Here is a 21,682-nt window from a genome sequence, read left to right as displayed (position 1 = left end):
ACCGCTTTGCAGGTGAAGGGAATAGAGCTCTTAGCTCTTCCTTAAACTCTCAGAAGCTGTGCCTGGTGGCTAGACAGTGTGGTAGAATGGGAAGACCCTGGACTTTTGAGACGCACACTTGAATTTTAATTCTGACTTCACAGCTTGGTAGCCATGTGAACAGCAAATCTTGGGAAAATCATATCTTTGGATCTCTCCGTGAACTATAAAGTGGAGACAATGGCAACTACATTATTATGCCAGGATGCAGAGCAATACCCTGGTGTCTTAAGTTAACCCATGACCAATTGAAAGCTCACTCACCATAATAACTCCTTTGCTTTTTGTGTTTCCTGCCCTGTTAAAAAGTGAGGAAAGACTTGCCCTGTCTCCAGCCATACAGACCTTACTAACAAAAAAATAAATCATCCTATTCCTTTTGTAGCTTTTCTACCCTGAGTGCGTATCTCCCCAGCCTGGCCCCTCTTGTCTGTCTGCCATACTTGTCAGAAAAGCGCACCCTCACCTCAATTTCTGAGCTCTCTGAAAGGGGCAGGCCAGATGCTCACGGCACTACCTGGGTAAATGCAGTCACCAGCACAGCAGCATACAGGAGAGGAGGGGGGCAGGGCAGGGTTTCCCAGGGGAGAGACAGGGAATGTTATTTCATACCGGTGTGGAGGGGATTTTATTACCTGCATTGCTACTCCTTACCAAGGAGGAAACACTATCTGAAGAAGATTTTCCTGGGTGAGGAAACTCACCCACCATCACCACAACCAGCACAACAGTTCTGCAGTCCACCCGCCCCTTCACTGCTGTCAAAACAGCAGGAATGAATACCACCCACTCTGATGCCTCAGGGAAAAGTCAGGTCTCCCTTTTATGTCTTTCTTCAGCTTAACCCAGTTAGGCTTTCTCTGTAACTTGATTTCAAACAAACCCATTTTCTGGTGCTGCTAGAACATAGAGATTGAGGTTTCTCAGCCTCACTCCCTTGCTGGCTCCAGGCAAGGTTGTGATAGCCTGCCCTCCAGCAGGCAGGGCATGACGTCCAGGTTGCTGTTTACAGTGGGCACTCACTACAGGCCACTAACTGACCACTCATCAAAATGACCATACCGTTGCCTTTTAAATAGGTTGTTTACCAAAGGACAGGACCAAGCCTCCAGCAGTGTGGCACAGTAGCATACTGCTATCAAACCTTGGTTCAGACCCGGTTCCACCACTACTAGCCGTGAGACATAAAACAGGTTCTTTACCTGTTAATAAAACCATGGGCCTTCCGGGATTTCCCTGTTTGACAGTTTATTGTTATTTTCTCACAGTGGCTAGGATCACCCACTAAAAGAAAAGAAAAATGGCTTTGTAAAGTATATGATTATCTAATCACTATGCTGCACACCTGAAACTAATACAAAATACTATTGAATGTAAACTGTAATTGTAAAATAAAGTTTAAACAATAATGAACAATGCTATAGTAAACATTATTGAACATAAACAATAAAAGGAATGGCCTACATAATGAGAGCCAAGAGATGGTCAAGTACTGAAGGCCTCAAAGTATTCCAAAATATTTTATTTTGGTGGGGAAGGGGAACCTTCAGTGAGGCTTTATTCTGAGCTCATTTCAGTGGTCCTAGCACCTAAGGCCAGAGCAAGTGTCCAGGGGAACATTTAACAACAATTACTACCACTTTCTAAACTCAGCAATCCTCTGAGAAAAGATCATTACAAATGAAGGGACTGATGCTCTGTGAGATGAACACCCATCCTGCCCAAGGTTACTGAGCTGTTTGTTCAGTGACAGAATTAGAACCCATACTACTATGTATGACTTGAAAGCCTGAGATTTTCCCACCACACAACACAGCCTTAGAAGCAGAGCATGGCCACACTGGCCAAGAGACAGAATGCAGGATCTCCAGAAAGGAGGGTAGGAAGAGTGGAGAAGGGAGGAGCCCTGGGCTCTATTCCTCGACAGGCACCTGTTCTCACCCACATTGCACATTGAGACTAACTCCTACTGTGCCTGGAGGAGGGGGACTTTTTCCATCTTTTGTGTCTTGAATTTTTTACCCTCTTGCTTTGCTTTTCCCTTCTCTCCTTGTTCCTTTTGTAGATAATACTCCCACGGCAGCTCCAAAACACAGCCTCCTGAGTTTCTTGACAGTGGCTTTGAGCTGTCTCTGAACAGGGCTCTCCCTCAACCTTCCTCTCCCTGTGACACCCACCATGGCTGAATGAGTCGAGTTGTGGGGAGGGGAGCAGAAAACAAGATTACAGTGAGGAAGCTGGTGCTCACCCACTTCATAGTGCTCTGTTCAACTCCCTAATCCTCACTTTACTGTCTCCTTAATGTAGGTCCCTGCCCCTTGTGTGTGTTTTGGGGGTTGGGGGAGGTGGAAAGAAAAGGCAGGAAGATCTTACTTAGGGACTTAGTTAATAATGTAGAGATAGAGAAAGAGACTTGCTGGAAGTAACCAAGTTGGTAAAAACTATATACCGCTACCTCTGTTTCCTCCTTTGTGAAACGGAGTGTAACTAGCACTACCATGCCTATTTCACCAGGCTTCCTATAAAATTCAAAATCAGATAAACATTTACATGATGTAAATGTCACATGTTCTAGGCCCTTAACTCATTTCATCCTAACAATCCTCCGAAGTGTTATTATCATCCCCATTTCACACATAAGAAAATTAAGGCACAGAAGGAAAATCACACACAGTAAGTGGCAGAGCTATTTTCAGACCTAGTTTGGTTCCCAAGTTGATGGGTGCTCTCAACCACTGCCTCATCCCGAATTCAAAGTAAGCTGACCTCTAACCTGCACCCTCTCCTTAGAGTGCCTGAATGTCACCTGGGAAGCACAGAAGAGCGGCTAGGGGAGGGGTTACTTTGCAGCCCAGGACCCTGGTGGGAGTGGGACAGCCAGGACCCTCGTGGGGGTGGGAGTGGAGGTGGGGAGCATGATCTGCAGACTCCTTTTTAGGCTCTTTCTTCCTGGGAACAGGATTCAGAGGACTGGGAGAGGAGGACGCTTCCTCTCTTTGCTCCCAAAAGCACCAGTTCATTTTAATACAGGTGCTGGGGCTTTGGCCCTCGTTGTGGATGAGTGGTAGGCGGAGCGGCGGCGGACTCTCCTTTCTGATACTGGTGACACTGGGTGTATCTTCTAGAGGGGTGGGGAGTGCAAAGCCGCCATCGTTCGGGAACAAATTGCTGTTTTGGCCCCAGCGGCTTCTCTGGGCGCGGGCGGTAGCCGTGCTCACTTGCAAACTGTGGGAGGCAAGAGCGGCGCTGGCAGCGCGAGGCTGGGGACACCGACGCAGCGCCAGAGACGAGCAGGAGACTGCTCAGGCCGCCTCCTCTACGGAGCCTCCTTCCCAACTCCTCACCCGAGGGGGGATGGTCTCTGTAGCCACCGAACCCCACCTCTGCCAGCTTCCCCTCCAGATCTAAGCCGAGTTCTCGAGGACTGAGGGGTGGGGGGGCGAGGAGCCGAGGCTGGGTCTTCCTGAGTCCGGGCTCGCCAGGACCCACGTGCTGGGTTAGGAAGTTTCTAACCAGCGCCTGACGTTTACCTGCCTGTCCCCGGTATTTGCAACCTGACCCTCTAGCGCAGCCTGGGAGCAATAGGTGATGAATAATAGAAATATAGGGACAAGGCAAAGGGTCTAGCCTCCCCCCATCCTCGCACACATATACCCTTTCCACTTCGGAGCACACACGGGAGCGTTTGAACCTTCCTCCCAGAGCTACCCTCCAATTTCCCAAGAAGCTCCCGGCTGCAGCGGCATCTGCTATAGATGGAGCGATCCATTTTTCAGGGGTCAAGTTGAGGCTGAGAAAGGCTTGCATGCCCAGAAGCTGTGTTCTGAACGCACCCCCCCCCCCCACCCCCAGTCGCCTTTAGACTTCCCCTGTACAATTGGAATCCCTCTAGGGGTCCCAACCTCCGCCAACTACCCGGCCTTCACCTGCTCCGCTAGTGCCGCAGCCCCTTTTTCTATTATAATTTCCTCAGGGAGAGCATACTCTACCTTCCCTCCCCCCCCCCCCCACCCGCCAGCCCCAGCCTCCCCTCAGGTCCCTATTGCAGAGAAAGACGGCTCTCCCCTGCGCTCGAGCAGCCCCAGCCAGACCCGGCGCCCGCCTGTCGTTCTCCGAGGGGCGGTCGAGGCGGCTTGGGGCGGGCCGGGTGGTGGGGATTGGAGGGCCGCCACCTCCCCTGCTCCCACCGAGGTCCCCAGGGGAGGGGGTTCCCTCGGTGGGAGTCCTGTCCCTTTAAGGAGGCGGCCTTGCCTGGGTGTGCCTGGTCTCCATGGTTACCCCGGTGCAGGCGGCGGGCGCCCCAGGGAGGGAGGGAAGCTGCCGCTTCTCCCCGACAGACGGAGGGAGCTGCGGGGACCCGGCACCCAGCCGAGCCCGTGCCGGAGCCGAACTGAAGCTGAAACGGGAGCCACGGTCGCCGCCGTTGCGAGCGGAAGGTGCTGAGAGCGCAGCCGGCGCTGAGTCTGGAGCCCGGGATTCGTGGGCGGCCGGAGCGCGAGGGGCCGCGCGCCATGCCCCGGGCCCCGACGGCAGGGACGGCCCCTCGCGCGCGGGCGGCCGGTGGGGCCTGCGAGTCTGGGGTGGGCACTGTCCCCCGACAGCTGCGGTAAGGGGCGCGGGGCCCGGCGGGGGGCGGCCGAGCTGGGCGCCCTCCTCCGGCCCTGAGTCCCCGCACCCCGGAGGGATGGGGCGGGCGGCCACGGCCGCCTAAGATGCCGGCCATGCGGGGACTCCTGGCGCCGCAGAACACCTTTCTGGACACCATCGCCACGCGCTTCGACGGCACGCGTGAGTCCTACCCTCGCCGCACTGGCTCCTGAACGAGTGGCCCCTGCCCGGGATTCCGCGGGTCCTGCACCCAGAATCTCGGTTTGCCACCCTCCCTCCTTCCCGCTCCGCCCCCCACCCTGCTCCAGCTTTTAGCTGAGACCTCCGTCTCCTTCCAGACGCCATCCCCCCCCGCCCCCCGCCCCCCGCCCCCAAGGTTAGAATCAACACCGACCCAGGCTAGGAAAACGGCTAGAAGTCTCCGGGTTTGGGGCTTGGGATGCCGTCTGTTTGCTGAGGCGCGACCCCAACCTAGTCAGTCTTACCCATCCCGTCACTGAATCTGGCGCTATCCCACCAACTACTTCTACCTTCGAACTGGCGGGATAGCGGGTGAGGCGGGGGCTCGGTGCTCAGGGACAGCTGCGGGGGGGCGGGGAGGGCTCAAAAAACAAGATTTAGACAAGAGGTTCGCAAACGGAGATAGAGTAGGGGTGGGACTCAGGAGTGTACCGTTTGGCCAAGCTTACCTGACCGCCTAAGCCCTAAACCCACGGAGTCCACTAGCCCCAAAAAGGTAGATTTGGAGACTGCCAACAAGACTGGGGAAGTTTGGAGAAGGCGACCAGAGCTTCTAGATTGTGGGTTCCTGAGGTCTGAGCACAGGGAAAATCATGAAAGCCCCCTCCCCACTCCTCCTCCTTCATGCTCGCCCCCAGTGGGGCTTCCCATCTCCCTGCCTAGCGCCCTCCATGGTCTCCTGTTCCTGATAGAAAGCCGGTGGGAGCCCTTCTTTGAGCGCCCCCCACCCCCCACCCCAGGCTTCTCCATCTGCTTTGTTGTGTGCTTGGCTCCTGCAGCCTGCTGATTCCGCACCCCCCACTTCCCAATACATTTCTGGCTCCAGACTCCATATTCAGCTACCATTCTTACACGCTCATTCTGGATCACATTCATTAATTCCTGAGCCAGGGCACCCAGCTGGGGCTCCAACAGGGGGCAGAATGGATGGTGGCCTGGACTGCCTCTCAGTCCAGGTGGGTCCCAGTGGGAGGAGCCACATAGCCAAATTGGGTGCCTAGCTGGAGAGTGAGCCTAGCAGAGGTAGGGTGGGGCTGAGGCTGGCCTACAGCTGGTGGTGTGGTGCTCCTTTGAGCCTCCCCAAACCCACCCCTTGCCCCAAGCTGCTTAGGACACACTCCAGAGGGCATAGTGCCCACACAGGGCTGCATTCACCAATCTCAGTGTTCATATGTGCTGATTCTCAAATGCACTTATACACACACTGCAAAGAGTGGGGCACTGACACAGGTGACACACTCATTCCTATTCATAAACAGTTCCTGCCTAACCCTGTCCACACCCCAACACGCACGCGCACACACACACACACACACAATTCCTGGGTTTTATAAAGCCCACCTTTAATGGAAAGAAGGGGTGGTGAACCCTGAACCTCTTTATCCCATGCTTCCTCTGAGAGATGCTCTCTTGCAGACAGTAACTTCGTGCTGGGCAATGCCCAGGTGGCGGGGCTCTTCCCTGTGGTCTACTGCTCTGATGGCTTCTGTGACCTCACGGGTTTCTCCCGGGCTGAAGTCATGCAGCGGGGCTGTGCCTGCTCCTTCCTCTATGGGCCAGACACCAGTGAGCTCGTCCGCCAACAAATCCGCAAGGCCCTGGATGAGCACAAGGAGTTCAAGGCAGAGCTGATCCTTTACCGGAAGAGTGGTGAGGGGCCACCCGGCACCTCTTCAGTTTCCCCCAGATGGGCACCCACCCCATCCTTTGTCCCTCCTTTCCATTCTCTTCTCCATCTCCCCATCTCATCCTAACTTCCCACATACCCACCCCCTCTTCCTCCACCCCACCCCATCCCTGGCCCTCCTCTCTTCCATCCTCACCCCATCATTAGCCTCCATTCAGTTTCCCATCTTGGGTTCCCCACCCCAGCAGGAAAATGTCCCAGTGTCAGTAGGACAGATCTGTGAACACACATGTCTGACAGTCATCCATGCTCTCCCTTGCTTTCTACCACCCTGTTCCATCAAAACCTGTCCTAAATGGAGCGGGCTGCCGCTGCCCTCCCAGGGTCCCGCTGTGTCTCACCGTGGGTGTCAGTGGAGCCTCTGTCACCTTGAGCGGGGTGGAGAATGGGAGCTGGGCTGAGTCTGTCTTTGTGCCCAGGGCTCCCATTCTGGTGTCTGCTGGATGTGATACCCATCAAGAATGAGAAAGGGGAGGTGGCCCTCTTCCTGGTCTCTCATAAGGACATCAGTGACACCAAGAACCGAGGGGGCCCTGACAAATGGAAGGAGACAGGTAGGTGCCTGTGGGGCCATTGATGTAACTTCTGTGGCTGGGGTGTTGGTCACCTCAGGCCTGGGCTGGTGGATGCCCCCACCCATTTACACTTGTTGACTCCCACTCTGCTGGCTGAGGCCTGTGCTGCTCTCCTCTCTACATGGCCCGGTATGGAAAGCCTGTTTCCAAATAGACTGGTGGTTATACAGTTGGAGTTTTTTTGGAGTTTTGTTATTGTTATTAATCCTCTCCTGAGGATTTTTTTCCATTGATTTTTTTTCTTTTTTTAGAGAGAGAGTATAAGGGAGGGAAGGAGGGAGAGGAGAGAAAGAGAGACAGAGAGAGGCAGAGAGACGGAGAGAGAGAAACATTGATGTGAGAGACATACATTGATTGGTTGCCTCCCATATGTGTCCCAACCGGGGCCGGGCATCGACCCTGCAACCCAGGTGTGTGCCCTTGACCGGGAATTGAATCCGGGACCTTTAGTGGTGCATGGGGCAATGCTCTATCAACTTAGCAACACCAGCCAAGGTGTATAGTTGTAGTTTTGAAGTCAAACTTACTAAAAAACTGAAAGCAAACTCCACTAGTGCCTGTGAAGTTCCATTTTCTGACCATTAGTGAGGCTGAGCACAACCTCCAGCCCCCGGGCCTTTTCCTCACATGTCTGACTGGGGAGCCCTGGCCAAAGCCCTCCTTTAAGTCCTTGGCATCTTGCCCCTCTGTATCCTCCCAGGGCTGGGGAAGGCCCTCAGCTCACCAAGCTGTCATCCGGACCTGCTCTAGGCCTCTCTGCCACTTGGGGGTGTTGGGTAGTCTCCATTCCTCATCCCCCACCTCCAGCCCTGAGTCATCCTTCCACAAGGTAAGTCCTCAGCGGTCCCTGCACCTGGACCCTGGAGCCCTTCTCTGAGCTTCTTCAACTCTGCCTGATGGCCTTCTGCTTGCTCTGCACTCCCCCCACCCCTAGGAACCACCTCTCCCCTCCGTTCCCTGGCCTTTCCCTGTGGAGAGCCTCTCCTGCCTTGCCTTGGTCCAAACCTCCTTCTCCTTCAAGCAGGCACTGGGTGTCTGTAAGCACCAGTAGGATTGCCCTTTGCTGGGGGTGCAAGTGATCCTAGGAAGTGAGGAGGAATGCCAGAGCCTCCAACTCTAAACAGACTAGTCAATGAGCCAGACCTGTCCATGGACCAGCAACTAGTATCTTACACCCAAGACCATTCCACCATCGTCCTCATGGGCCCCTCTTCTTTTGCAGGTCGCCGGCGCCGATATGGCCGGGCAGGAGCCAAAGGCTTCAATGCCAACCGGCGGCGGAGCCGGGCTGTGCTCTACCACCTGTCTGGGCACTTGCAGAAGCAACCCAAGGGCAAGCACAAGCTCAATAAGGTGGATTGAGCACTAGGGTGTGCGTCTGGGGGGTTGGGCCAGGGTAGGGACAGGCTGAGGAGATGGAGGGGGGAACTGAGAATGTCCAGGGGACCACATAGGCCCCACCAGTACTTTGGGATTGTGACTGAGGGAGGGACTGTCATATGCATGATCCATCAAAAATATAGAGGAGAGTCTTGGCCCTGGGATCAGAGGGGCTTTTGGCTCAATCCTGGCTCCTCCCCTAAACAGCTGTGTGACCTTAGCTAAGTCACTTGACCTCCCTAATCCTCAGTCTTCTGCTCTGTAATGTGGGGACTCAAATGCCTCTGTCAGAGGTTACTTTGAGAATGCAGGGAGGGAAAGAAGATGGAAGCCTGTCCTGGAATCTATCCAAACTCAGTCTGTACCAATTTCCTGCCATCCTGCCTGGACCTGCCCTGCCTCACTCAGAAGGTGTTTGGGGAGAAGCCAAACTTGCCTGAATACAAAGTAGCCGCCATTCGGAAGTCACCATTCATCCTGCTGCACTGTGGGGCACTGAGGGCCACTTGGGACGGCTTCATCCTGCTCGCCACCCTCTATGTGGCTGTCACCGTGCCCTACAGCGTGTGTGTGAGCACAGCCCGGGAGCCCAGCGCCGCCCGCGGCCCCCCCAGCGTCTGCGACCTGGCAGTGGAGGTCCTCTTCATTCTTGGTAGGTGCCCTTTGTGCCTCCCACCCAACCCCATGCCAGGTGCCCCTCGGGTTCCATGGGGATAGTCCGCATGGCTCCAGTGCCCTGGCCCTCCTCCTGTTTGTGACCTGTGGGCTTTGAACTCAGACCTAGGTTCCAAATGTGTCTCTACCACTAACGGGTTATGGGACCCTGAGCCAGTCATAGCCTCTCCAAGCCTCAGTTTCTTTCTCCATCAAATAGGCCTAGCAGTGTTCACCTTTTAGAGTTACCACAGGTCAAGGGCCCAGGATAGTGTCAAATACTGAGCTGGTGCCCAGTAAAGAGTGGCTCCTCCCCACCCTGAAACAAGTCCCACCCGGACATTCCACAGACATCGTGCTGAATTTCCGAACCACGTTCGTGTCCAAGTCGGGCCAGGTGGTGTTTGCCCCCAAGTCCATTTGCCTCCACTACGTTACCACCTGGTTCCTGCTGGACGTCATTGCAGCCCTGCCCTTTGACCTGCTACATGCCTTCAAGGTCAACGTGGTCAGTGTGGCTGGGCAGGGTGGGTTTTGGGGTGGGACAGTGGGAACTGGCCCAGGAGTGACCTCTCCCCCACCCCCCACCTCAGTACTTTGGGGCCCACTTGCTGAAGACTGTGAGGCTGCTGCGCCTGCTGCGTCTGCTCCCGAGGCTGGACCGCTACTCACAGTACAGTGCTGTGGTGCTGACCCTGCTTATGGCTGTGTTCGCCCTGCTCGCCCACTGGGTGGCCTGCGTCTGGTTCTATATTGGCCAGCAGGAGATTGAGAGCAGCGCATCTGAGCTGCCCGAGATAGGTACTGGAGGCTGGGGTGGGGAGGGGGCATTCGAGTGTGCATACATATGTTCCCAGGAGTGTGTCTACTCGAGTGTATGTGTGTCAGGGAAGTGTGAATGCATGTGTCTCTGTCAGGGCGTGTTTGTGAGCTGGTCAGAGATGTGTAGAAGTGTGCATGTGTGTGTGCTTGTATGCATGTGTCACAGCAACATGTGTGCAAGTAGACGTGTGTTTGTGAGAAAAATGTGGGATTGGTATGTGTTTGAGTGTGACAGCCATCTCCTCACAGTAGGCCTGTTCTCCAGCAGCTGGGCATTGTGGAGAAAGCCTGGTGGGCTGCCTGGAGGAGTCTTATTCACCCATAATGACCTCCTTGTGGCCAAACTTTTATCACATTCTTCAAGCCCCTGCCCAGTTGGAGAAGGCTGTGCAGGGAGCCAGTGCCCTCCAGGGTTCCTCTGATGCCTGGCACTTTCCTGCTACCTTCTCTGAAGCTCATCCCCCAACATCTCGGCTCCTAAGCCTTCTTCCCCATTCTTGTCACCTCCAGGCTGCATCTCTCTCGGCTGCTTCTCAGCCCTCCTCCAGCCTAAAACTCGGTCTTTTTCCACATCCCACCAGTGTCTTCACTCTCCTTCATTTCACCTCCACTTTCACAACTCCTCCCTCTGCTTACCTCCCACTCACATCTTAACTCCTGCCAGGAGAGCTTCCAGCTCTACTTCTCATCCCAAAACGTCACCCAAAATGTCATCCAGCAGGTCACGGCGACCTTCTGGGGCCAAACCCTCATCCTCTTGAAGTCCCTGTAGCACCTGACCCTGCCAAACACGCTCTTTCGAAATGTTCTGCCTCTCTGCCCTGGGCTGGGCCTCCTCCTACTCCAGCCCCTCAGCTCCGAGCTTTCCTCAGATCGCTCCTATCCTCTCACCTTGTTCTCCCTTACAGTTCCCCTGGCATCACTACGTGGACATCTTAACTTCCATTTTTTCTCTCTGATGCCAAACCATTCTGTCCCAGCCATTTCTAACTCTCCATACTTGCAGCTCCAAAATTTATCACCCCAGTCTTCCTCCCCTCCCCTCCAGCCCTCCAGTGACTTCCAGCAGCTGGCCTTTCGAACCAGTTCCCAATCAGTGGTAAGAGATCAGCTGCTCAGACAGCCTGTCATGACTGTCCACTCCTTGGTGGGATCCAGGTTGGCCTTAGAAGCCTACTCTGATCAGTTCCCAGGGATGAGGAGGCTCCTGTGAATGCTCTCTCCTTCAGCCCAGAGAGACCGGTGTGTAGCCCAGAGGGCCCACGTGGACATTTCCCAAGCACTGTAGTCACTGAGCACACAGGCACTCCAGACAGTGCCAGCTCTTTGGCGCCTGCCCTTCCCAGAGTGGGGCTGTGTGGAGGCTGCTCTGGGTTCAGACAGCCATTCAATGAACATATAGCCAAGAGATGGATAACGGGGACACAAAGCGCTGACCCCAAAGTGGGCTGAGACACCGAATTCCTGGTCCGCCCCTCCGTCCCCAAAGGGGACCCAGGCACCCTGGGTCTTAGTCCATGTGGCTCTTTTGTCCTGGCTACCTCACAGGGGCTAAGGAGCCGACATGGGTAACATTTTTGGCTCCCAGAGGGCTCTGAGTCCAACAAGGAGGGCCTGGTGACGTGGGGGGCTGGCAGATTATTTTGTAGCCATACCTGGCCATTCTTGTACCCTTGAACCTTAAGTTCCAGAGTACTTTCGTTCTATTTGGGGCTGGTACTAGTTCACATCTGGGTTGTCTCCAAGTTCTTCGGGTCATCACCTCCACCTTCTTTGTCCAGGGAAACTACCCCAACCTGGTTGGAGTCACACCCAGACTCCCCAAGTCCAGCCCTACTGGCCCAGCTCTGTCTGCAGGAGGCACCTTCCTGTGGCTTCCTTGCCTTGGTTCCCCTGTTGCACTGCCCATGGTGTGGACACAGAATTCCTGCCCCAGATCCCCATGAGCCCAGTGGAGATGGGCTGGGTTTTCAAAAGGCTGTGCTAAGTACTGAGGGACTCACTCAGGGCAATTCACAGTATGAAAGTCACCAGCCTCCAGAACAGACTCTGCTGGCCTGACTCCCCGTGTGGAGGCCCAGGCCAAGATGAGGAGAGGCTCCTCTGCCACCCTACCCTGTGCTCCTGCTTCTTCCCCCTCCCCCCCTGCCCTCCCCCCCTCCTCACCTGGCCACTGGCTTCACCCTCGGGGCCCAACTAATGACAAGAGTTTTGCATGCTCCCCTGCATTCTCACAGAACACCTCAAGTAACAGGAGGGGGAGTCTCACCTTGGCTCAGGCCTTATCACAACCCTGCAAATTTCTTGGCCTGGAATTTGATGCCCCAGTGTGAACCCCCATCTAGCTAGGCCAAGTTGCTTGCCTGTACTTGTTTCCATCTTGAAATTTTGCTTATGCCTTTCCCTAGATCAGGAATGACCTCCCCCACCTCAGTTTCTTTGTATCAAAACTCTATCCATCCTCTAAGACCAAGGACAAATGTCTCCTCTTCCAGGAAGCCTTCTAGCCGAAGCCCATAGCATGTTGGTTTGAGCCCCGTCGTGTGGCACTCGGGCCTTGTGTAACTCTGAGGTGTAGCTCCTACCCTGCAGGAAGCTCCTGTGGGTCCCCGCAGCGCCTGGCCTCTGCAGCGGGTTGCCAAATGAATGAATGGGTGGGTAGGTGAGAGGAGGAGAGTTGGGATTGTGGCGGGGGGGGGGGGGACAACATGTGTAAGGTGTTGGGGAGAGTGTGGAGCAGGGGGACTAGGGTGTGTTGAGGTGGGAGGGGGCAGGTGCGTGTGAAGAGGTAGGTCCCACTGCTCCCACCTCCTGCCAAGAGGAGCCCAGAGAATGTGGGGTTCATGGGGAGATTGGGATGATCTTTGGCCTCCACCCCGCCCACCAGGCTGGTCTGTGTCTGCATGTGTGCTGAGGGCCTCTGCGTGTGCACAGGTGCCTGCCTGTCTGTGGCCTTTGAGTGTCTTCACCCATGTGCTTGTATCCATGCGAGTGTGTCCCCTCCCCAACCTGGGCACCAGTGTGCAAGCACCTGTGTAGCCTCGTCTAGCTCCCAAGTGTTCCCTGGCCTTTTCTGTGTGAGTGGTGTGGCTGTGCCTTTGTGAACATGCTCAGATGTGTATGCCCTGGTCCTCTTGACTGTGGGGAGCACGTGTATAGCCTTGGTGGTGTTTATGTGCATATCCATGTTGCTGTGCTTGAGAACGTGTGTGAAGTTGAGTGGTGTATGTGGTTGTGGGGAGAGATGAGGCAAGTTCAAAGATGAGTGGACAGAGCAGAGGAGGTGGCCTCACCCATCCAGCCCTGGAACAGTGGTCTGGGATTAGTGCCAGCTGTGGGGAGAGGGTACAGTGCTCCTTACTCCATCCTCGGCGCCAACAGATGCCCACTGGGGAGAGGGCAGCCTTGGCCTCAGCCTTGTGTGCTTGTCTTGCTGAGTGCTGAGGGGATGGAGAGGAAAGCACTGGGCGGGCAGAGGAGGAAGGTGGAGGGAAACCATGGCGTAGATCTACCCCGGGGCTACCAGCAGGCATACCTGCGCCCATAGTCTGGCATGCTGTCCTGCTGACTCAGGCCCCCTGCCCCCTTCCCAGGCTGGCTGCAGGAGCTGGCCCGCCGACTGGAGACCCCCTACTACCTGGTGGGCCGGAGCCCAGCTGTAGCGAACAGTTCTGGCCAGAGTGACAACTGTAGCAGCGAGGCCAACAGGACGGGGCTGGAGCTCCTGGGCGGCCCGTCACTGCGCAGTGCCTACATCACCTCCCTCTACTTCGCACTCAGCAGCCTCACCAGCGTGGGCTTCGGCAACGTGTCTGCCAACACGGACACGGAGAAGATCTTCTCCATCTGCACCATGCTCATCGGGGGTGAGGCCTGCCATCTCTGGGACTGCTCCCAGACTTCTGGCTCCAGGTGTCCCCTCCCTCTCCACCTCTCCCAGGTTCCCAAGGGTCTTCCCAGAAGTTCTTCCATTTTAGGGGCCCAAGGAACTTGAGGCCAAGGCCAGGAGAGCCCACTTGTCTGCAGGCCTCCATGCCACAGCACAGCCCTGTGCCTTCCCCAGGAGCCTGTGGAGGATGGAGTGGGGCGGGGGCAGGGAGGTGTTGGCAGGGCAGGACAGATGTGTGCAGCGTGGTGTCAGTCAGGCTGGGCCAGGCCAGTCCTGGAGGTGACCCCCTCTCGCCACCCTCCCCAGCCCTGATGCACGCGGTGGTGTTTGGGAACGTGACGGCCATCATCCAGCGCATGTACGCCCGCCGCTTTCTGTACCACAGCCGCACCCGCGACCTGCGCGACTACATCCGCATCCACCGCATCCCCAAGCCCCTCAAGCAGCGCATGCTCGAGTACTTCCAGGCGACCTGGGCTGTGAACAACGGTATCGACACCACAGAGGTGCGCAGACCTCCAGGGCTGGCCCTTCTAGCCTTTGCTCCTTCAAGAGGTGTGCAGTTGGTCTGAAGTTCTCAGGAGTGGGCTGGGAGGCAAGGAATGCAAAATTCTGGCCTCCCTGCCTTCACGCTCTCCTGTGGGGGGACAGCAGCATGGGGCAGAGGCAGCCAGGAAGGCTTGGAGGCCCCTCTCCATCTTGTTAGGTCTGGAAGAGGAAAGCTGGGCTGCTCATGGAGGGGCCAGAGTGGCTGAGAGGGAGGCAGAGAGCCCCTCAATGACCAGTCCCTGTGGGGCAGGTTGGAGGCTGCCTCCCTTTCTGCCACCCTAACCCTTTCCTCTGCTCCCCACCTGCAGCTGCTGCAGAGCCTTCCTGATGAGCTTCGAGCAGACATTGCCATGCACCTGCACAAGGAGGTCCTGCAGCTGCCGCTGTTTGAGGCGGCAAGCCGAGGCTGCCTGCGGGCGCTGTCCCTGGCCCTGCGGCCTGCCTTCTGCACGCCGGGCGAGTACCTCATCCACCAAGGCGACGCTCTCCAGGCCCTCTACTTCGTTTGCTCCGGCTCCATGGAGGTGCTCAAGGGTGGCACCGTGCTTGCCATCCTAGGTTTGTGAGGGTGGGGGAGAGGGCTTGTGGGAGGCAGATGGCCCCATGTGCAGAAAATCCAGAGAGGGGACCCAGGCAAGACCACCTGGAGAGATAGCCAGGATGGAGCCAGGAGTAGCCACAGAGCAGCCATGGAGCCCTGGGAAAAGTTCAGCGTGGGCCTGGTGATCATAAGGTGGCAACACAAGGAGGAGGAACCGATTTAGAGGTGTCAGAGGCCAGAGTGAGTGAAGGACCGGTCAGTCTTTCGTATATGATGGGACACGGTGAGCAGCACTTTCTGACAAGGAGGAAATTCAAATGCTGAGGATTTGAGTGCTGGAGAGTGTTCAGGAAGGGCTGGGGAAGTTATCTTTGTGGGCCTCCCACCACCATTGGGCCAGGGAGAGAGATGCCACTCCCCCAGAGCAGATGACAGCAAGCCCAGGGCCTTGAGGGATGCCAGCAGAGCTCAGACACAGCATGTGTACTCCTTTCTTGGAAAAGGAAAGAGGTGAAGAGGAAGGATCCACTCCTAGACAAGGAAGAAGAAGCTGCAGTTACGGAATCAGCATCATAATAGTGCTGACGCCAGGGTCTCACAGCCGGGCCAGCTTGCACCTTCCTCTCAAGCAAACCTCAAAACTCAGGGGGAGGAAGTGTTGTTATTTCTATTTTACAGAGAAGGAGTCAAAGGTTCCCAGAGGTTAACGAACTGACAGGCTGGCTTGGAGCTTGTCTGCCCAACTGTAAACCTCAGGCTCCGTACACTGTGCTACCAGGCGCTCTGCTTTGTGGAGACTGCACTGAAGAAAGGGCTTTGTTTCAGGATGTCCTGCTGTGCAGCACATCGGAGCACCCGGGAAACACGGCTGCATGGCACCTGGGCTGTGAGGCTGCCTGCAGTGACCCCAGAGGGCCTTGCACACGGGAAAGGACTGGACGGAAGGAGGTGGCACCCTAACCACAGCCGAATCCTCAAGCAGCCAAGCCCTTGTAGACTCCCTGTGGGGACAGGTGATGCCTGGAGCAGCTATGGTGTGTACTCATCTGGAGAACCAGGATGAGGAGATGCCAGCAGCTACTATGTGTCCATCCTCTCCCCCTCGAGGAGGAGGATGTTCCGACAGGAAACAGGTCTTGGAACTGAGAGAGGGAGAGGCTGCTTCACCCTTCACCTTGTGTCATTCGCGAGTTTGGCTTCTGGGCCAGATGCAGTTCGTGCCAGGACTCTGAGCAGACAGAGTTAATGGCTGCTCACATGTGTCTGTCAGTCCTTGAGAACTCGTGGGGAACTGGAGAGATTCAGAAGGGTGAAAAGACAGATTTTGATCATTGCAGACTGGTCACCCCAAAGCAAGATTGTCAAGTGGATTATTAAACAGATGGCTTCAGCTTGCAGCGAGGAAGCAGTGTGGCTGGGAGCTGGCATGAGTCCTGCAAGAACATGTCTTCACTGATGCCAGGCACCAGATCTCAGAATAGCCACGTTCAGAATTGAGACAGAACCTCAAGAATGACCACCGCCTTTACCCCGGGCCTTTGCCTCCAGAATGTCCCCAGCACTGGGACTTATTTCACCTTTGACCCGTCCTGTCCCTGCCCATATGTTCCGAATGAACTGTTTCCTCTGTTGACTTGGCCACTGTGGGTGCCCAGAGAATGCCTGGTTCCCCGTGACCTGGTTCGCTGCTTTGCCTTCATCCAACCTCCCACCTGCTTCCTTAGTTGAACATCCAGTGCCTCCTGCCTGCTCCTGGCAGCTAAGGCCCACCGTTCATCTAGCAATGTCAACTCTGGCCCCTCCCTGTATGTATGAACTAACAGCTAAGCATGTGCAAACTCCATTGCGGGGGAGGAAGAAGGCAAGCCAAAGAGGTGGGTTGGACTATGGTGTCAGGAGGATCTTGATGAGCTTGAGCGGGAGGCTCTGCTGAGCTGCCAGCCTGCAGGGTGGTCGCTGGTCCCTGAGACCAGTGGCACCGAACTCTGTCCTTGCTCCTGTCCTGTTTCTCATTTTATCTCACCTCCTGGATGAAGACAAGAAATATATACTTATTCTATTTCCAGATGACACACATGAGGAGAGAGAGCTCATTCATCAGATGATCCAAACAGCTCTCAGAAGAAACCAGAAGGATGGCCTGGTACCAAGAAAATAAGATTTAACAGTGATGCATTCTAGTCTTAAATTTGAGCAAAAGTCCATGAACATTTAGGGTTCTGCCGGCAGCATGAGGCAGCCCACGGTGCGGGTGGCAGTGATCCACCTTCCTGAAGGATAAGGAAACACTTTCTAATCTTGTGAACTGACTGGCTGTGGGTTGAGCTGGCTGTGAGGGCAGTGAGTGCCCTGTCCAATCCCGGATGGCACACCGTCCCTGTTGGCAGGATCTACAGGGGACTCTTATGGGCAGGGGAGGAAAGGAAATGAATTTTGATTGATGGCCTATATGTCAGGCACTTCATCTCCACTAACTTATTTAATCTTCACCACATCCCTGTTCAGAGACACCGCATTTCATTGATTCTAAGACATACATTTTTCCCCACCATTTAACATTTCTGAGATTGGGATACAGATTTACAATCACTGTCAGCCAGGTGGCAGAGTCAGCAGGTGGTGGGAAACCCTTCATTGACACCTGCTGGTAAGATCAAGAAAGCACCACAGCCTCAGTTCAATACAGGATCTATTGTAGAGACAAGGCATCAGGGCTCCCAGTACATGACCACCTGGCATTTTCACTGCCACATGGGGCACTAACCTGCTGGTTCCACACTGTTCCCGGATACGCTACACCCGAATCAACTGTGAGGCTGGAAAACATCGGACTGTGGGGTCTCCAGTAGATACTCTGATTCTGTAGATAGGAATGGGGCCTGGGAGTCTGACTGTTTTAACTTTCCCAGAGCATGCCCCTAGAACTGGTGACTGCTCACTGGTCTCAGGTAAAATTTGCATGTGTGTCAGCACAGTGGCTTTGATCCCGTGTGCTGGAGCACCTGGGTCACAGTGCTGCCAGGGCCCGGCCCCTCTACTCCTCTCTGTCCTGGCCCCACAGAGGGGGTCTGGCTGGAAAGCCCTCAGCCCATGAGGAAAGCTCAGCAGGCTCCATTTGACTTCCCTCCATAGAGGCCGAGGGGCAGGCTCACTGACCTCTGTTTCCTCTCCCCAGGGAAGGGTGATCTGATCGGCTGTGAGCTGCCCCGGCGTGAGCAGGTGGTCAAGGCCAATGCCGATGTGAAAGGGCTGACGTACTGCGTCCTGCAGTGTCTGCAGCTGGCTGGGCTGCACGAAAGCCTGGCACTGTACCCAGAGTTTGCCCCACGCTTCAGCCAGGGCCTCCGAGGGGAGCTCAGCTACAACCTGGGTGCTGGCGGAGGCCCTACGGAGGTGAGGATGCTGGATACATGCATGGAAGAGGCTGGGGTGCCAGGGAGCCTGGTGAGGTGAGCAGAGGCTGGGGTTTTTGGAGGTGCTGTGTTAGTACATGGCCTGGATGAACACCCCCCACACAAGGTAGGGGTCTACATTCTCCCTGCCCCTTCACACCCACACTCTGTCCTTTAGAGCCCAGCCATGCTCAGCCACTGCTCCCAGTTTTCCCTGGCCCATCTGAGACAGCCTGGCCTCCAGAGTGAGGTCTTAGGGGAGGGCCACAGAGCCCACTGGTACCAGAAAAGAAGCCTGTAGGCCTAAGAGGAGGGATGGTGCCACAGGGCAGGGCGGCAGCCACACACAGCCACCAGGCCACCTCTGAAGAAAGCCCTGCATCTATCCCGCTTCTTCACAGTGAAATAAAACTGCTCAGAGGGGCTTTTGAATTTTCCTGACTTATGTCACAAATTCCAAACCAGTTTTTAGTACTGTGTTCTCTTAGATAGTTCAGTTAGCCTAACGCCCCAAGCCACACTTGGCTAGAATTTTGAGGGGCTTGGTGGCTTGTGCCAGCAGGAAAGCAGCCCTCCCCTCCCCCAACTGAGCTTCTTCCTCAGTAGGGTGAGGTCAGGGTGGGGGAGGTGAATGGAGCATAAGATAAGCCCAGTTCCCTGTCCCCCACTGTTCCCAGGCGGACACCAGTTCCCTGAGTGGCGACAATACCCTCATGTCCACACTGGAGGAGAAGGAGACAGATGGGGAGCAGGGCCCTGCGGCCTCACCAGCCCCAGCTGATGAACCCTCCAGCCCCCTGCTGTCCCCAGGCTGCACCTCCTCATCCTCAGCCGCCAAGCTGCTGTCCCCGCGCCGAACTGCACCCCGGTCCCGTCTAGGTGGCAGAGGGCGGCCAGGTAGGGCGGGGGCTGAAGCTGGCCCCTCTGCACACCCTCGGAGCTTAGAGGGGCTGCAGCTGCCCCCTGTGCCGTGGAATGTGCCCCCGGATCTGAGCCCCAGGTGAGCAGGTGCTGGGCCACTACACTTGGGCAGAGATGGTGCTGATAGGACTAGGGCCCCTGCCACTCACACCCCTGCCCTGGGTGCCCATCCCTCCATCCTAACCCTCCCAGCCTCCTCCAGGAAGCTTTCCTTGACTCCTCCATTTCCTTGCTGCCTCCCCCCTCCCCCGTTCATACAAGTACACGCTCTAACCGACTACGCCTCCAGAGTTCCCATACCCCCCATTCAGAACTCAGCTCAGAACTCTCCTGCTGTTTAATGTCTCTCAATCTTGGATCCCCAGCGAAACTGCAATCTCCTAGGAGAAGGGACATCTCACATTATCTTTCTCTTGGGGCCCCAAGCCCCCAGTCCCGGCTCCAGGGTCCTATAACTTCTGTATGAGGACACTGGGGTATCTTATCCCAAGAAACACCGCAATGGCTACCTGTTGATTTACTGTCCTGGTGCCTGTGTCCACAGGGTAGTAGATGGCATTGAGGATGGCTGTGGCTCCGACCAACCCAAATTCTCCTTCCGCATGGGGCAGTCTGTCCCAGAATGTAGCAGTAGCTCCTCCCCTGGACCAGGTACTGGGACCCGGTGCTTGGGGGAAGGTTGGCGGGGCACTCCCTTTGCCCTGTGAACCTCTGAGAAACCAACAGGATACAGAGGTTGCCTAGAAGCCCTCCTCCCCTCACCCACTGCATGGTATGGGCAGGGAGTTTGGTGGTTAAGACCAGCACTTGGTGTTGGAGGGTGGCTGGGAACGAGGTTTGGATCTCTGCTGTCAGCGCTCTAGCAGTGTGACCTTGGTTCTCGCCTGAGCTTCCAGTTTGTAAAATGGTTGTGTGCATGTTAAATAAGATAATGTTGCTAAGACCCCCTAGCACATCTTTTGGCTCACTGGCAGGGTAGAGGGCTGAGGCAGAATTAAAAATGGCCCCCAGCCAAGCCATGCAGCCCTGGGTGTGGACCAGGTAATGAGTTCCCAGGAGTGTTCATCTCCCTGGAGGACAGAACAAGAGACAGGCACAGAAAGCAGCTTCCTGAGAAAGCATGGGCAGGGTGTCTGAGGCTCCCTGGCAGTTTGGGCAGAATTCATTAACTTGGGCCCTTTCTGTACTAACTGGGGCAGAGGTCTGGACCCTGGCTAGTAACCTCATCCCACGGTCCACAGAGAACAGCCTGCTTACCCTCCCCCTCGGACCCAGTGAGGCGAGTAACACAGACATGCTGGACAAGCTTCGGCAGGCTGTGAGTGAGGGGGAAGTGGAGGGAGGGCAGGGAGACTGCTGTTGTGTAGGTCCTGACTCCACTCTGACCTTCCCTCTTCCCTCCGTGAAGGTGATGGAGCTGTCTGAGCAGGTGCTGCAGATGCGGGAGGGACTGCAGTCCCTGCACCAGGCAGTGCAGCTCCTCCTGGCGCCCCATGGGGAGGGCCCGTGCCCTCAGGCATCAGGAGAGGGGCCACACCCAGCCAGCACCTCTGGACTCCTGCAGCCTCTGTGTGTGGACACGGGGGTATCTTCCTACTGTCTGCAGCCCCCAGCTGGTTCTGTCTTGAGTGGGACTTTGCCCCACCCTCGTCCGGGGGCCCCTCCCCTCATGGCACCCTGGCCCTGGGGTCCTCCAGCATCTCAGAGCTCCCCCTGGCCTCAAACAACAGCTTTTTGGACCTCCACCTCTGACTCAGAGCCACTAGGCTCAGGAGAACTCTGCCCAGAACCTAGCACCCCCGGCTCACCGCCTGCTGAGGAAGAGGCTAGGACTGAGCCCCTGGATCCTGTGAGCCAGGCCGAGGCTGCCAGCACTGGAGAGCCCCCGCCAGGGTCAGGGGGCCTGGCCTTGTCCTGGGAACCCCACAGCCTAGAGATGGTGCTTATTGGCTGCCATGGCCCTGGCACGGTCCAGTGGACCCAGGAAGAAGGCACAGGGGTCTGACTGCCAGCACCAGAACTCATTGTTGCCAGATATGCTGCCATCTGCTGCTTTGCCCAACCTTGGGCTACAGGAAGAGTGGCTGCCACCCCCAGGGACTCTGGGCTGCCTGCTGGCTCAGGGCAGGAGCCTGAGAGCCAAGGAAGGCCTGGCCCTGGGCTCTCGTGGATTGTGGGCTGGAGCCTCAGGGACAGGCCCCAGGTTAGTAATGTTCTGGCCCTTCTTGTGGGTCCCCTCCTCAGCCTGCTCCTCTGACCTCCTTGTCTCCTTCTGCAGGCTGGGAGACAGAGGCCTGAGGCCAAGGAGGGAGGTTCTGCCATCCCCTGCATGTGCCCCTGACTCACCTGTCCCACATTTTTTATATTAAAAAGTAATAATGAAAG

General features: G+C 56.1%; 1 protein-coding gene across 4 annotated transcripts; it reads left to right on the top strand.

Moving 5' to 3' along the window:
* Window positions 1–4,636: 4,636 nt before the first annotated feature.
* Window positions 4,637–21,678, top strand: KCNH3 (potassium voltage-gated channel subfamily H member 3). Of its 4 annotated transcripts, none has more exons than XM_080661317.1 (15): window positions 4,637–4,827; window positions 6,304–6,537; window positions 6,994–7,128; window positions 8,372–8,502; window positions 8,941–9,181; window positions 9,534–9,691; window positions 9,777–9,984; window positions 13,599–13,871; window positions 14,201–14,400; window positions 14,752–15,001; window positions 18,160–18,377; window positions 19,054–19,376; window positions 19,842–19,948; window positions 20,497–20,615; window positions 20,706–21,678. In XM_080661317.1, exons 1-15 carry the CDS (start codon window positions 4,752–4,754, stop codon window positions 21,300–21,302), a joined length of 3,270 nt encoding a protein of 1,089 aa, XP_080517443.1. In that variant the 5' UTR covers window positions 4,637–4,751; the 3' UTR covers window positions 21,303–21,678. The 4 variants fall into 4 exon arrangements, with proteins under 4 accessions (XP_080517443.1, XP_080517444.1, XP_080517442.1 ...); XM_080661318.1 differs by having other exon boundaries at window positions 8,938–9,181; window positions 20,539–20,615; XM_080661316.1 differs by having other exon boundaries at window positions 8,938–9,181.
* The last annotated feature ends 4 nt before the right edge of the window (window positions 21,679–21,682 follow it).

This window comes from Plecotus auritus (assembly GCF_963455305.1).
Source record: "Plecotus auritus genome assembly, chromosome: 3".
Taxonomy (NCBI): Eukaryota; Metazoa; Chordata; class Mammalia; order Chiroptera; family Vespertilionidae; genus Plecotus; species Plecotus auritus.
This window is presented reverse-complemented; position numbering and strand designations above follow the sequence as displayed.